The 17,278-nt window shown below is 43.4% G+C and overlaps 1 protein-coding gene across 1 annotated transcript in view; it reads left to right on the top strand.

The window, feature by feature from the left end:
• LOC124266296 (BAI1-associated protein 3-like) overlaps positions 1-17,278 on the top strand; it is a gene marked incomplete at its 3' end in the record, with an annotated part of 222,224 nt that overhangs the window by 115,188 nt on the left and 89,758 nt on the right. The window contains 3 exon segments of the mRNA XM_046701113.1: positions 8,345-8,512; positions 8,825-8,891; positions 15,858-16,119. Of these exon segments, the coding sequence (XP_046557069.1) occupies positions 8,345-8,512; positions 8,825-8,891; positions 15,858-16,119 (497 nt within the window).

The following is a 17,278-nucleotide window of genomic DNA, read 5'->3' on the forward strand; positions in this document are numbered from 1 at the left end:
TAAAACTAACCTTCTGTTTCTTCAAGACCAAACTAGTGTGTCCCTGGTGAAGTTGCCAGCCTGAATGAAAATTACTGAGCACCCTGCCTTGCATTGAAGCAATGAGCTGCTCCTTCCAGCCAATGCAAAGTTGTAAGGCTTCTTTATAAACTTTAACCCAATCAGCACAGTTAGTATAAAATATGAACTGTGAGCTATCCTTACATAGGTGGCGAGGCTCAAAATGAGTGGTACTGAGGGGCCCTACCTCATTATGAAATTAACAATATTTCAAAGCTTATTTTTAAAACCAAACAATACCAAAATAAATACAGGGGAAACCTGATAAGTAAATTTCAAGGCACTCGCCGAAATTGTTTACTTGTCAGGTATATTACTTATCCAAACGTATAAAAACCTGCACATGACAACCATATGCATGTATATGTGTGCACATGTAACAGTGAACAAGTTATCCGGGCTGGCCTGCAGTTGTCAGTGTATTGTCAACTGCATGACGCCAGCGAGCTGTAAGTAGGATGTTTGTAGTTGTCAGTGTATTGTCAACTGCATGACACCAGCGGGCTGTAAGTGTCAGGATGCATGGCCGCCAGCCGAGCTGTAAGTAGGATGTTTGTAGTTGTCAGTGTATTGTCAACTGCATGACGCCAGCGAGCTGTAAGTAGGATGTTTGTAGTTGTCAGTGTATTGTCAACTGCATGACGCCAGCGAGCTGTAAGTAGGATGTTTGTAGTTGTCAGTGTATTGTCAACTGCATGACACCAGTAGGATGTTTGTAGCTGTAAGTAGGATGTTTGTAGTTGTCAGTGTATTGTCAACTGCATGACGCCAGTGAGCTGTAAGTAGGATGTTTGTAGTTGTCAGTGTATTGTCAACTGCATGACGTAGGAGTTTGAGCTGTCAGTAGGATGTTTGTAGTTGTCAGTGTATTGTCAACTGCATGACGCCATGTTTGAGCTGTCAGTAGGATGTTTGTAGTTGTCAGTGTATTGTCAACTGCATGACGCCAGCGAGCTGTAAGTAGGATGTTTGTAGTTGTCAGTGTATTGTCAACTGCATGACGCCAGCGAGCTGTAAGTAGGATGTTTGTAGTTGTCAGTGTATTGTCAACTGCATGACGCCAGCGAGCTGTAAGTAGGATGTTTGTAGTTGTCAGTGTATTGTCAACTGCATGACGCCAGTGTAGCTGCATGAGCTGTAAGTAGTAGGATGTTTGTAGTTGTCAGTGTATTGTCAACTGCATGACGCCAGCGAGCTGTAAGTAGGATGTTTGTAGTTGTCAGTGTATTGTCAACTGCATGACGCAGCGAGCTGTAAGTAGGATGTTTGTAGTTGTCAGTGTATTGTCAACTGCATGACGCCAGCGAGCTGTCAGTAGGATGTTTGTAGTTGTCAGTGTATTGTCAACTGCATGACGCCAGCGAACTGTAAGTAGGATGTTTGTAGTTGTCAGTGTATTGTCAACTGCATGACGCAGGCGAGCTGTAAGTAGGATGTTTGTAGTTGTCAGTGTATTGTCAACTGCATGATGCAGGCGAGCTGTAAGTAGGATGTTTGTAGTTGTCAGTGTATTGTCAACTGCATGATGCCAGCGAGCTGTAAGTAGGATGTTTGTAGTTGTCAGTGTATTGTCAACTGCATGACGCCAGCGAGCTGTAAGTAGGATGTTTGTAGTTGTCAGTGTATTGTCAACTGCATGACGCCAGCGAGCTGTAAGTAGGATGTTTGTAGTTGTCAGTGTATTGTCAACTGCATGAGGCCAGCGAGCTGTAAGTAGGATGTTTGTAGTTGTCAGTGTATTGTCAACTGCATGACGCCAGCGAGCTGTAAGTAGGATGTTTGTTTAGCTGGAGACTAACAGGTGACCCTCATGTCGGATTATGTGGTAATCACTAATTTAGTTATCCAGTCTCTTTTGCTAAGTAATTTACTTCCAGGGACAGCGAGAAGACGTTTAGTTAAACGGTATTGTTTACTTATCCGAGTTTAGTTAACCCAACTGTAATAGTGATAATTAATGAAGAAATTTGCTGGGACCAAAGAATAGTGTTTACTTATTCGGTCTGTTTAGTTAAGCGGTCTTTACTCAGGCTGTTTCCACTGTACAATATTTTCCACCCTGTTACAGTCAGTGTTAATTAACAATAATGCATCGTTTTTTCTTCCGGAAAATACATTTTAATTATGAGGTACAGATAAGCCGTGTATCTGTGTGAATTACGCAAATATTTATGTGAAAACACAATTCCTACAAGTCTATTGCGTACAAATACGCTTTATACTCAATAAATTTGATCTTACATAAAATAGATAAAATAACTGAGATATATTGAGAGGTTCTATTCAGCACATGAACTTGGTAACTTGCAGTCTTTCTTGTCGTTTTTCATATTACAGATCAAATATATATAACAAACACATAAACCAACATTTAAGCTTGATTACATTTTTACAATTAATGGAAAATACCAAAGTACCGAAATGAGTTTAAGTGAGGTGAGTACAATATATTTGGTTACTCAAAGGAAAATTAGGATACCCATTTGAGATGACCACAAGCGAGTACATAACTCAATGACCCAAATAGTTATCTGTAGCTCTGTTAAAGAACAAATAAACTTTTGATTTTTGTACTTTTTTAACCATTATATATGAAAGACATGTGGTTAGTCTTAAGTGGAACACCAAATTCATTCTTAAAAAACTTGTGGTTAATTAATACTTAGTAATTAAAAGTTGCCAGAAAGTCGCCTGCTTGTCTCTCGCACGCCATCGAAACCACAGAGAGGTTACATAACTCTGTCACCAGAGCACTGCAGCGATAAAACGGGAAGTGACGTTATGTGAGGAAGGATTTTCACTTAGTTGCATATATAAAATGTGTGACAAGCTCGTCAGTTTGCTGATTTCTCGACGTGAACGAAGACATGCTGAATCATTGCGTTGCCATCAATAGACCGATCCAGTCCCGGTCGATAAGCCCTGCCCACTTCGTTTTTTTGACGTTAGGGGGAACAACCACGGACTAATCACAATGGCGTCACCGCCGGCGAAATGTACGTGATTGTGAACGTTTTTGTTGATGTATTCTGCTTGTAGTACGTTGGTATCCGTCGTCTGTGAATAATATTTAAAGAGGAAAGTTATACGTACTTTATTTTTAATATATTTTAGTTGACAGATTGTAATTGGCGAGTGAAAATGAGTTGCATGCTCGATGAAAAATCATCTCGGCCAGCTGCTGAGTGAGAGTAAGAAGCGTATTTCCTTTGGAACCAAATAACATATCTGGCAATTCACGTCCGTCTAAGATGTTAGCAGGGAAAGGGTAACTGAATTATGTTGTTTGTTTTTTATTTAAAAATTCCCATCGTAATATTACAAAAAAACGTGAACACAGCCACATGTTCAAGTTGGAGATCGTTTCTGTATCTATAAATAGATTGTCAACATTGCGCGTGGCCGCTTTTATTTATTTATTTGTTGTTCAAATTTAGTTAAATCAATAATGGGAAAACATGGGTTTCTACCTTTTAATGAACAAAGCAGAAAAAATGTTTCCCGTCTACGACTTTGTCCACCTTATTTGTCTATATTTGTAAACAAATAATCACAGCATATCCTATTTGATCTTATTTGGGAATATGGAAAAGGTTATTGGGCTTGTAAACAGTATGTTTACATCGAGGTATCTGGACATACCCAGAAGCAAATATTCAGCAGCTAATCTGCAGCAATTCTCAGTATAATTTCTCGCTTCAAAATCTGTACACCATCCTAAAATGACACTGAACATAAGGAAATCCATTTTTAAATCATCCTTTCCAATATATTTTTCTATGTGTACTTTGTTGTGGAATCATACTTTACAAACTTCCACAATACTGGACTTCATCAACTGCCAGCATTTATGTACAGGTATGTCACACCACAATAACACAAAGAAGATCCAAGATACAGTCTGCACCTGTACACTGACCCATCTTCCAGAAATAGGAAACCTGTTATGCAAAGTCTTGGAACAGAGGATCCACAGTTATCCAAACAATTAACTAGCATTGAAATTGATTGTTACACAAAATACAAATATACTGCTTTTCCTTCACAGATATTTAACTGCTAATTACTAATGTAAATAAGGTGCAAAAAATATATCCTAAGTTCAAAGCTTTTTGTCAATAAAAATATATATAGTCATTATTGCTTCTTAAACAATGATAATCTTTGTTTTATTAGATCTGAGACCATATCCCTAGGGGACATAACACTAATTTTGATCTATTTCCTTTTCTGAGATACTTACTAGTGTCATCAAAAATATATTTAAGTTGTTTCTAAATTGGTAACAAAATATAAGTTTAGGAAAACACACATGAAAATGTCCTGAAGCTTTCACCTCCTTCAAACCAGTGTGCAATTTAATATGAAGCTCATTTTCCAAATAACCATCAACAAACCTTGAACAATTTGTCCAAAACCAACATCTTAATAAACACTACTTTGGCTCAGTCTTCAAATAATGGTAACCTCCTCAAAAGCTGATGATTTCTAAGAAGTATTACATCAAATCTGGGATAAATATATGTTTCAATATTCATTCCAGTTACATGAATAGTCAAGTTATTCTGTTCCAAGACTGAATAATGCCTGACAAGAGTGTGACCAAAACGTAGCCTTTATGTTTTTTCAAATTCTCTGGATGTTGAAATTTATTATCATGAGTTAGCTACTAGCAATCATTTTCAGAATAATCCTTTTAGTAAATACATTATTAATAAAAACAAAGATATCTTAAAGCAGGAGCCAACAAACTAAGTTAGTAGCAAGTGTTTGTTCTGCCAGGGTACGTATTTAGTGTTTGTTTGCCTAGCTCTGCCTTAAAATCACATGAAACTGATATGTCAGTCAATTAAGTAATAATTTATAATTGATTTTGTTATTATTTATCTTAATACCTTTCCACGTTTACTTAAGAACGCAAGATTCTAAAAACATACCTTGCTATCATTTCCCGTGAATTATAATTAAAATGACAGTTATGTTATTACTCCTAAAATGTACCAGTGCACCTCCCCTACATGTAAAAAAAGATATGTTGTAACAAAAATTCAAAAGAAATAATGTTCTCATAGTAAAGAAATAAACTTTTTATATTTATTTCATTCCGTCCAATATTCCAGAAAGTCACCATTCTTCTCACATAATTTTCGTCTCCGATCCACATGGAGTAAGGTAATTCAATTCAAGGTCCCATCTCTTTATAGAAATTCTGAAATATTTATGGCATGGTTTTATAGACACTCATTTGAACTAATTTTTATATTTGGATGTTGCGTGATAGGCAACTACTGACACTGACTATGTTTCCGTTTGAATAAAAAAAAAATTTTTCCTCGAATATTTTTCACTAATAACAGGCTTTCAGATTGTGTTTTTGAAACTTTAAAACAAATTTAAGAATATCCAAGGGCGATGGTAACAATATCCACCACATTGTTCTTTAATGTAACAAGTTCTGCTATTTCGATCGACCTTACACCGAAACAGATCGCTGTCAGATTTGTTTACATTGTGTCACGGCTTTCTCGCCTGTCTCATTTCAGGTTTATGGTGTACCAACTCAATGCCCAGTATTGACAAAAAACGTTAAGCAAAACCAATTTTGTAGTTACAAGAATTGCCCGTGTTTATAACATGTGCAAAGTCTTAAACTGCTATTTGTTGTCATCTATTTGTAATGATTTGGCACATGTGCGAAAGTGTGTAAATTCATGCAAATTCTCACCCTCGAGCAGACGTAGGTTTTATGAGCGATGGTGCAGACATTTCACTGATTGTGAGGTCTATCGCACTCCTTGATCCGCCTCAAAACATTTGTATTGACCGTAATGGTCGTATTAAAGGTACACATCAAATCGCAGCAATATGTAATATATATAGGGAGTGTGAATGGCATAATACGAAGCACACCGCTTCCGAGGCATCGTTTGACCCCGGAAATAAGTTTGACAAATCCACAAAACGCACCCGGCCTGCTGATTGGCCAAAATTGACGCATGCGCCAGTTTTGATTGACAGACTGGATCGGTCTATTGCTCCCAGGGGTCAGGTGATGGTGTCACCATGCACAGATTTCCACGACCCTGTAGTTCATGCTAAATGGGTTATGTTTGTGAGCGCGAAGCGAGCGTTGTGGAAGGCTGGAACATATCTTTCTTGTGTTCAGATCACTTCATGGAAGTTAAAAAATCAAAACTACTTACTAGTTGTAGTAAAATATGTATATGATTGATGACCAAAAGGATTTTGCATGACACAACTTGTAACATAATGATTTCTTCCTCGGAAGCGAGGTTGTGGTCGAAGTGACAATAATATTGTAAGTAGTATTATATTGACACCCACCTCGCTTCCATGAGAGAAATTGTTCTGTTATAAGCTATGTCATGCAAAATTCTATTGGCCATCAATCAAATACATATTATACAACCAGTAGAAAGTAGGTTTGATTTTGTAACTCGGTGAAAACGGTTTATACCCGGACTGTCGACAACAAGAAATAATCCGTCAGAAATACTTGTGGACAGTCCGGGGAAAGGGAGGCGATGTTCTACATGAGTGACTTCACTCCCAGTGTTCTCGAGATTAACAAACAGAGTGTGATATATAGTAGACAATATATATATTTAGTCAATGTAGCAACATGTATGTATCATATTACATATTTGTATGTATAGGATATATATACTTGTGTGTCTGTTTTATATAAATAAGTGATTTCTGCAGGTGTATAAGTAATAAATATATAAAAGATGAGTCCAGTTATTTATTCTTGCCAAAACTCCTTTATATCTGCACTAAAGTAATCTGAATGTTCAGCCAAGATGAAGCAACTCTGACACATGGTCTGTGTAATGCAAGTCAGTTAGTCTGTCGGCAAGAAGGTTGGCCTTCAAGGATCGAATCCTAGAGTCGATGATTCGGTAGCGACGTCTACGGACGGGATCTCTGCTGTCCTTGGATCTGCTGAATATTTACTTCAGTAGCTGACTGTTCTTTTTGTAGCATTCGCACAACCTCAAACACATTCGTCCGCAATCTGGACTACCACTTGTCTGACTTCCATTTTTGTGGAAGTCGCGGTGGCTGAGCGGTCTAGGCGTCTGACTTTGTGTGCTGGCGATTAGGTGCCTGACTCTGAGGGTGTGAGTTCGAATCCCAGATGGGGCTCAACTCAAAAAGGTACTAGAATCTGTACTTTACTAAGAAAGTGTAATCCCAAATATAACATATGTTACATTAGAAGAGCAATTAAATGGGCAAGCATAGCTGAGTGTGACTGAGTCTCTTTCACACCCGTGAAAATGTTTGTATACTTTAGTTTGTGACAGTAGTGTATGACTATGAAGACGATGACTGTATCATCTTGGACCAGTGTCATAACAAATTGTTGTGTTGTGTCTGTGCATGGGCAGATCAGGAGAGAGGGGAGGGGGGTTGGGGGTGCGCATCCTTCTTCTCCCTGTAACAAGTTTCCCTCAGGAAATTTCAGTCGTTACAGCTCACCGTATGGGTTGGCAAAATTTTTCAAAACATGATGATGTTCACAAAACATCAAACATTTCATTAAATATGTTCTTGCATATCATTCCTGCAGCATTTTAAAAACATTGAAATAACATGATGTGAAAAAGTTTCACCCATGTTGTAGCATGATGCTCCTGAGTAATATTTTAAAATCATTTAATATCATTTTATATACCGGTAGTTTTTAAACATTACAAAAACATTTGACAAAAATATTTTGAAAAGCTGTTTCGAAGCAATATGAAAATGATGTCTTTCAGTGGCATTTAGTAGTTGTACATTGATGTCCAAGATATTTTTATGGATTAAACTTCTTTTTTAATTTCTCTCACGATGTTTGAGACCATTCCAGGTCCCAACATCAGGTGAGTCACCTGATTAAGGGACCTGGAATGGTCTCGAAACGTCGTGAGAGAAATTATAAAAGAAGTTTAATCCATAAAAATATCTTGGACAATATGAAAATGTTTGGAAATTGTTATAGAGCATTTTACTGTGAGAAAAATGAGTATATTTTCAAATGTTAATATTGACTAATTCAAAAATTTTGTTTTCTTTCATGTATGAAAACTGTGATCTTTGTGCACACATTATCGAATTAACTTTGGAATAATCATTCTTTTGCCTCCTGGTAACCTTAAGAATCTTTTTTTTATTTAATTATCTTTTGCAATGGTATTTCTTTATTAGATTGGTAGTTTGTGCTAACATGAATAACCCTTCGTACCTATGTCCTTGCATGTGTGCCTGGTTTCAGTTTGAGCTGCTTTACATCGAGGTTCTATACACCATCAAGCACAAGATCGGCACCACCACCAGTTGTCACTCCCCATTCATCCAGGACCTCTATCAGTATGCCCAGGAGGCATTCGGGGTGCGGCCAGAAGACCATGCTCGACTCCTGGCCAAGGCCACCGAGGAGAAGGTCAGACACTGGAATAGACGGAGAGACCATTTAACACTGACATTGTAAAACTGTGTTACAATATAATGAATATATCCTGATTTACAGTTGAACAGCATTGTGCTAAGGTTAATCAGAGTCCCAGCTTTGGCCCTGCGCATCCTTTTGCAATCATTTGGCAGTTGTGTGACAACTAGAATGTAGTGTTGTGGAGGTTCAACTTGAATGTATACTGTTGTGAATGTACAGTGTAGCCAACTCCGAGGTATTAGGGTGGATTTAGTGAGGCTTACGAGTGTTATATTGTTCTGTAAGTTTTGTCTTGTGCTGCAGCCTCCAATTGTCATCCTCAACATGACTGTGATTGAAGCTAACGGACTGTTGGCCAAAGATGCAGACGGTAGGTGCCTTAACTCAGTTAACCTCCCTGACTACTGTCATATGTAGATCCTCCCTCTATTGATATTGTCATATGCAGATCCTCCCTCTATTGATACTGTCATATGCAGATCTTCCTCCCTCTATTGATACTGCCATATGCAGATCTCCCTCCCTCTATTGATAGATCCTCCCTCTATTATATGCAGATCTTCCTTCTATTGATACTGCCATATCGCGGATCCTCCCTCTATTGATATTGTCATATGCAGATCCTCCTCTATTGATACTGATGCAGATCTTCCTTCCCGCCATATGTTAAAATATGGATCCCTGCCCTTCATTATTGATACTGCTTCGAGTCAGTATATGCAGATCCTTCCCTCTATTGCACTATATTGTGGGCAGTATGCAGATCCTCCTCGATAAGTCATTGATTCTAGCTCGACGTTAAACCCAATTTCACCTCATACTGCCATATGCGGATCCTCCCTCTATTGATACTGTCATATGCAGATCCTCCCTCTATTGATACTGCCATATGCAGATCCTCCTCTATTGATACTGCCATATGCAGATCCTCCCTCTATCTGATCATATGCAGATCCCTCCATATATATTCTTATGCAGATTCAATACTGCCATATGCAGATCCTCCCTCTATTGATACTGCCATATGCATATGCAGATCCTTCCTGTCTGATATGCAGATCCTCCCTCTGCCATATGTAGATCCTTCCTATTGACTACTGCCATATGCAGATCTTCCTTCTGACTACTGCCATATGCAGATCCTTCCTCTACTGATAATGCCATATGCAGATCCTCCTCTATTGATACTGCCATATGAAGATCCTCCCTTTATTGATACTGCCATATGCAGATCCTCCCCTATTGACACTGCCATATGCCTCTGACTACTGTCATATGCAGACTGACTGACACATGCAGATCCTCCCTCTATTGATATGGCCATATGCAGATCCTCCCTCTCTGCTGCCATATGCAGATCCTCCCTCTCTGACTACTGCCATATACAAATCCTCCCTCTATTGATACGGCCATATGCAGATTCTCCCTCTCTGCTGCCATATGCAGATCCTCCCTCTCTGACTACTGCCATATACAAATCCTCCCTCTATTGATACAGCCATATGCAGATTCTCCTTCTATTGATACTGCCATATGCAGATCCCCCTCTATTGATACTGCAATATGCAGATCCTCTCTCTGACTACTGTCATGCAGATCCCCCTTCACTGACACTGTCATATGCAGATCCTCTCTCTCTGACTACTGCCATATACAAATCCTCCCTCTATTGCTACAGCCATATGCAGATTCTCCTTCTATTGATACTGCCATATGCAGATCCCCCTCTATTGATACTGCCATATGCAGATCCTCTCTCTCTGAATTTTGCCATATGCAGATCCTCCCTCTATTGATACTGCCATATGCAGATCTTTTCTCTATTGATACTGCCATACACAGATCCTCTCTTTGTGACATACCATTATGCAAGAGGTACCAAATGACAGATTGTTTTCTGCAATTTTGTCAGAAATATTATACACCAATGTGTTGTGATGGCTAATATCCTGTTAACCACATTACCCACATATGTGAAATTTTGGATATGGCTTTGCTTCTGATTCCTTCACACAATGGAAGGTTTTAAACCACTGGTTGACCCTCTCTGTCTTTCCTGCCCTAGGTAAACCCTATCTGTGACTCCTGCCCTAAGTAGACCCTCTCTGTCACTCCTGCCCTAGGTAGACCATCTGTGACTACTGCCCTAGGTGTGGTAGACCCTCCCTTGACTCCTGCCCAAGGTAGACCATCTCTGTGACTACTGCCCTAGGTAGACCCTCTGTGTGACTCCTGCCCTAGGTAGACCCTCTCTGTGACTCCTGCCCTAGGTAGACCCTCTCTGTGACTCCTGCCCTAGGTAGACCATCTGTGTAACTACTGCCGTAGGTAGATGATCTGTGTGACTCCTGCCCTAGGTAGACCATCTGTGTGACTACTGCCCTAGCTGTGGTAGACCCTCTCTGTGACTCCTGCCCTAGGTAGACCATCTGTGTGACTACTGCCCTAGCTGTGGTAAACCCTCTCTGTGACTCCTGCCCTAGATAGACCATCTGTGTGACTACTGCCCTAGCTGTGGTAGACCATCTCTGTGACTACTGCCCTAGCTGTGGTAGACCATCTCTGTGACTACTGCCCTAGCTGTGGTAGACCATCTCTGTGACTACTGCCTTAGGTAAACCTTCTCTGTGACTCCTGCCCTAGGTAGACCATCTCTTTGACTACTGCCCTAGCTGTGGTAGACCCTCTCTGTGACTCCTGCCCTAGGTAGACCATCTCTGTGACTACTGCCCTAGCTGTGGTAGACCCTCTCTGTGACTCCTGCCCTAGGTAGACCATCTCTGTGACTACTGCCCTAGCTGTGGTAGACCCTCTATGTGACTCCTGCCCTAGGTAGACCATCTGTGTGACTACTGCCCTAGCTGTGGTAAACCCTCTCTGTGACTCCTGCCCTATGTAGACCATCTCTTTGACTACTGCCCTAGCTGTGGTAGACCCTCTCTGTGACTCCTGTCCTAGGTAGACCATCTGTGTTACTCCTGCCCTAGGTAAACCCTCTCTGTTACGTCTGCCCTTGGTAGATCATCTCTGTGATTTTCTACCCTAGGTAGACCCTCTCTGTGAATCCTGCCCTATGTAGACCACCTCTGTGACTACTGCCCTAGGTGTGGTAGACCCTCTCTGTGACTCCTGCCCTATGTAGACCACCTCTGTGACTACTGCCCTAGGTGTGGTAGACCCTCTCTGTGACTCCTGCCCTAGGTAGACCATCTGTGTGACTACTGCCTTAGGTAAACCCTCTCTGTGACTTCTGCCCTAGGTAGACCATCTCTGTGACTCCTGCCCTAGGTAGACCATCTCCTTGACTCCCTAGGTAGACCCTCTATGTGACTCCTGCCCTAAGTAGACCATCTCTGTGACTACTGCCCTAGCTGTGGTAGACCCTCTCTGTGACTCCTGCCCTAGGTAGACCATCTCTGTGACTCCTGCCCTAGGTAGACCCTCTCTGTGACTACTGCCATAGGTAGACCCTCTCTGTGACTCCTGCCCTAGGTAGACCATCTCTGTGACTACTGCCTTAGGTAAACCTTCTCTGTGACTCCTGCCTTAGGTAGACCATCTGTGTGACTCCTGCCCTAGGTAAACCCTCTCTGTTACGTCTGCCCTTGGTAGACCATCTCTGTGATTTTCTACCCTAGGTAGACCCTCTGTGTGACTCCTGCCCTATGTAGACCACCTCTGTGACTACTGCCCTAGGTGTGGTAGACCCTCTATGTGACTCCTGCCCTATGTAGACCACCTCTGTTACTACTGCCCTAGGTGTGGTAGACCCTCTCTGTGACTCCTGCCCTAGGTAGACCATCTCTGTGACTCCTGCCCTAGGTAGACCATCTCCTTGACTCCCTAGGTAGACCATCTATGTGACTCCTGCCCTAAGTAGACCATCTCTGTGACTCCTGCCCTAGGTAGACCATCTCTGTGACTCCTGCCCTAGGTAGACCATCTCCTTGACTCCCTAGGTAGACCCTCTATGTGACTCCTGCCCTAAGTAGACCATCTCTGTGACTACTGCCCTAGCTGTGGTAGTAGACCCTCTCTGTGACCTCTCTGTGACCCTAGGTAGACCATCTCTGTGACTCCTGCCCTAGGTAGACCATCTCTGTGACTGCCCTAGGTAGACCCATCTATGTGACTCCTGCCCTAAGTAGCCCATCATCTCTGTGACTACTGCCGGAGGTAGACCCTCTCTGTGACTCCTGCCCTAGGTAGACCATCTGTGTGACTACTGCCTTAGGTAAACCCTCTCTGTGACTTCTGCCCTAGGTAGACCATCTCTGTGACTCCTGCCCTAGGTAGACCATCTCTGTGACTACTGCCGTAGGTAGACCCTCTCTGTGACTCCTGCCCTAGGTAAACCCTCTCTGTGACTCCTGCCGTAGGTAGACCCTCTCTGTGACTCCTGCCCTAGGTAGACCATCTCTGTGACTCCTGCCGTAGGTAGACCATCTCCTTCACTCCCTAGGTAGACCCTCTATGTGACTCCTGCCCTAAGTATACCCTCTCTGTGACTACTGCCGTAGGTAGACCCTCTCTGTGACTCCTGCCCTAGGTAGACCATCTGTGTGACTACTGCCCTAGGTAAACCCTCTCTGTGACTTCTGCCCTAGGTAGACCATCTGTGTGACTCCTGCCCTAGGTAGACCCTCTCTGTTACGTCTGCCCTTGGTAGACCATCTCTGTGATTTTCTACCCTAGGTAGACCCTCTGTGTGACTACTGCCCTAGGTGTGGTAGACCCTCTCTGTGACTCCTGCCCTATGTAGACCCTCTCTGTGACTACTGCCGTAGGTAGACCCTCTCTGTGACTCCTGCCCTAGGTAGACCATCTGTGTGACTACTGCCTTAGGTAAACCCTCTCTGTGACTTCTGCCCTATGTAGACCATCTCTGTGACTCCTGCCCTAGGTAGACCATCTCTGTGACTCCTGCCCTAGGTAGACCCTCTCTGTGCTCCTGCCCTAGGTAGACCATCTGTGTGACTCCTGCCCTAGGTAGACCATCTCTGTGACTACTGCCGTAGGTAGACCCTCTCTGTGACTCCTGCCCTAGGTAGACCATCTGTGTGACTACTGCCTTAGGTAAACCCTCTCTGTGACTTCTGCCCTATGTAGACCATCTCTGTGACTTCTGCCCTATGTAGACCATCTCTGTGACTCCTGCCCTAGGTAGACCCTCTCTGTGACTCCCGCCCTAGGTAGACCATCTGTGTGACTCCTGCCCTAGGTAGACCATCTCTGTGACTACTGCCGTAGGTAGACCCTCTCTGTGACTCCTGCCCTAGGTAGACCATCTGTGTGACTACTGCCTTAGGTAAACCCTCTCTGTGACTTCTGCCCTAGGTAGACCATCTGTGTGACTCCTGCCCTAGGTAGACCATCTGTGTGACTACTGCCTTAGGTAAACCCTCTCTGTGACTCCTGCCCTAGGTAGACCATCTGTGTGACTCCTGCCCTAGGTAGACCATCTCTGTGACTACTGCCGTAGGGTAGACCCTCTCTGTGACTCCTGCCCTAGGTAGACCATCTGTGTGACTACTGCCTTAGGTAAACCCTCTCTGTGACTTCTGCCCTAGGTAGACCATCTGTGTGACTACTGCCTTAGGTAAACCCTCTCTGTGACTCCTGCCCTATGTAGACCATCTGTGTGACTACTGCCGTAGGTAGACCCTCTGTGTGACTCCTGACCATCCCTAGGTAGACCATCTGTGACTACTGACTAGGTAAACCCTCTCTGTGACTGCCTTAGGTAAACCCTCTCTGTGACTTCTGCCCTATGTAGACCATCTCTGTGACTCCTGCCCTAGGTAGACTCCCAGGTCTCTGTGACTCCTGCCCTAGGTAGAGACTAGGTAGACCATCTCTGTGACTCCTCTGTGTAGACCATCTGTGTGACTCCTGCCCTAGGTAGACCATCTCTGTGACTACTGCCGTAGGTAGACCCTCTCTGTGACTCCTGCCCTAGGAAGACCATCTGTGTGACTACTGCCTTAGGTAAACCCTCTCTGTGACTTCTGCCCTATGTAGACCATCTCTGTGACTTCTGCCCTATGTAGACCATCTCTGTGACTCCTGCCCTAGGTAGACCCTCTCTGTGACTCCTGCCCTAGGTAGACCATCTGTGTGACTCCTGCCCTAGGTAGACCATCTCTGTGACTACTGCCGTAGGTAGACCCTCTCTGTGACTCCTGCCCTAGGTAGACCATCTGTGTGACTACTGCCTTAGGTAAACCCTCTCTGTGACTCCTGCCCTAGGTAGACCATCTGTGTGACTACTGCTGTAGGTAGACCCTCTCTGTGACTCCTGCCCTAGGTAGACCATCTGTGTGACTACTGCCTTAGGTAAACCCTCTCTGTGACTTCTGCCCTAGGTAGACCATCTGTGTGACTCCTGCCCTAGGTAGATCATCTGTGTGACTACTGCCTTAGGTAAACCCTCTCTGTGACTCCTGCCCTAGGTAGACCATCTGTGTGACTCCTGCCCTAGGTAGACCATCTCTGTGACTACTGCCGTAGGTAGACCCTCTCTGTGACTCCTGCCCTAGGTAGACCATCTGTGTGACTACTGCCTTAGGTAAACCCTCTCTGTGACTTCTGCCCTAGGTAGACCATCTGTGTGACTCCTGCCCTCGGTAAACCCTCTCTGTTACGTCTGCCCTTGGTAGACCATCTCTGTGATTTTCTACCCTAGGTAGACCCTCTCTGTGACTACTGCCCTAGGTGTGGTAGACCCTCTCTGTGACTCCTGCCCTATGTAGACCACCTCTGTTACTACTGCCCTAGCTGTGGTAGACCCTCTCTGTGACTTCTGCCCTAGGTAGACCATCTCTGTGACTCCTGCCCTAGGTAGACCATCTCTGTGACTCCCTAGGTAGACCCTCTATGTGACTCCTGCCCTAAGTAGACCATCTCTGTGACTACTGCCCTAGCTGTGGTAGACCCTCTCTGTGACTCCTGCCCTAGGTAGACCATCTGTGACACTACTGCCTTAGGTAAACCCTCTCTGTGACTTCTGCCCTAGGTAGACCATCTCTGTGACTCCTGCCGTAGGTAGACCATCTCTGTGACTACTGCCGTAGGTAGACCATCTCTGTGACTACTGCCCTAGGTAAACCTTCTCTGTGACTTCTGCCCTAGGTAGACCATCTCTGTGACTCCTGCCCTAGGTAGACCATCTCTGTGACTCCCTAGGTAGAACCTCTCCGTGACTCCTTCACTAGGTAAACCCCCTCTGTGACGCTGCCCTAGGTAAACCCTCTCTGTAACTCCTGCCCCAAGTAGACCATCTCTGTAACTACTGCCCTAGGTAGACCATTTCTGTGACCTCAATTCTGTGGTACAGGTTTCAGTGACCCGTACTGCATGCTGGGCATCCAGCCAGGTCAACCCTCTGAGGGAGATTCAACTGCCTTGTTTTCATCGGATGAGGAGTCAGGGACAAAGACGAAGGAAAAGGAGCGACGTGGACTCCGCAAGTTCTCAACCAGCCTCCGCAAGAAGAAGGACAAAGAGCTTGTGAAGGACCTGGTACCTGCCAAGTACATCCAGACCACCGCTGTCATACCCAACACTCTCAACCCTGTGTGGAATGAAAAGTTTAGATTGTAAGTACTGAATAGTGCATCTTTCAATACATGTTCATGAAGACATCAGCTGAAGGCCATAGTGTACAGTTTGCACAAGTTAGGTGTTTGCTTGTTTGTTGGAGGCATACCTTTCTTACACATGCTTTTGAATGAGAACAACACACAGTGCTTGTTTGGCTATTAGGTACTCATTAGAACACTTTTATTCAATCATAAATAACTTTCACGCAATACCACTACCTGGTAAAATTCAGTGTGTGCAAGCACAAAGTGAACTTACCAGATATTTTAATGTTCATTGAAACAAATTATCATCATCTGAGACATTATGTACAACAAGGCAACACTCATGTCTGGCCACAAACCTGCCATCCACGTTTGACAGGTCAACAATACAAATTCAATAGTGCAAATGATGGTCCCACCATATATTGTCAAATGAATTGTTACACCACCCATCTCTCTGTCTCTTGTTAACAGGTGTGGCTTTTGTTAATCAGTTTGTTGTTATAAAACTTTGATCAAACAAATGACCAATTATACACATTTAATTAAGCACCAACCTGTTTTAGAACAGTGATAGAACTTTCATATTTCTAGGAGACCAGTAATGCCTCAAGAGTTTTTTGAGTAATTGACAAAAAATGTAGGCAGTAATTTAGTTTGTATGCTCTGTATGTAAGTATAAGCACGACAGTCTTATGACAGTCTCCACCCTTCTCCTTATGTCACCAGTGAGCCTGTGGATACGTTCCCAAGGCAATTCCTGCCACTCATAATGCAATGCTGCCACCAGTTCACGAGCATTTTGTATCGGAGGAACCCTTGCCTACATACAAAGACCAAGAATGTCCCAGATGTGCTGGATGGGGTTCATCCTTGCAGGCCAAGGGAGAGTCTCAATGGCATTATTCCACAGGAACTCTCCCACAACACGTGAATGATGTGGCCTTGTGGTGCTGTCCATCAATATGGGGCGGGTAGCTGCCTTGATGGGAGACACATACCCTCACCGTAACTGAGCCTCCACCAAAGGGAACAGTAGGATGAATGTTCCTCGGTATGAAAGCAGTTTTAATGCATCTCAAAACATTTGTACAACCATGACACAGGAACATTCTTTTGTCTGACCAATGGATCTGTCTCAAGGTCCAAAGATTCCATTGATGTTCTGATG

The sequence above is a fragment of the Haliotis rubra genome, unplaced genomic scaffold (assembly GCF_003918875.1).
Source record: "Haliotis rubra isolate DU_JTF1 unplaced genomic scaffold, ASM391887v1 Scf1245, whole genome shotgun sequence".
Classification (NCBI taxonomy): domain Eukaryota; kingdom Metazoa; phylum Mollusca; class Gastropoda; order Lepetellida; family Haliotidae; genus Haliotis; species Haliotis rubra.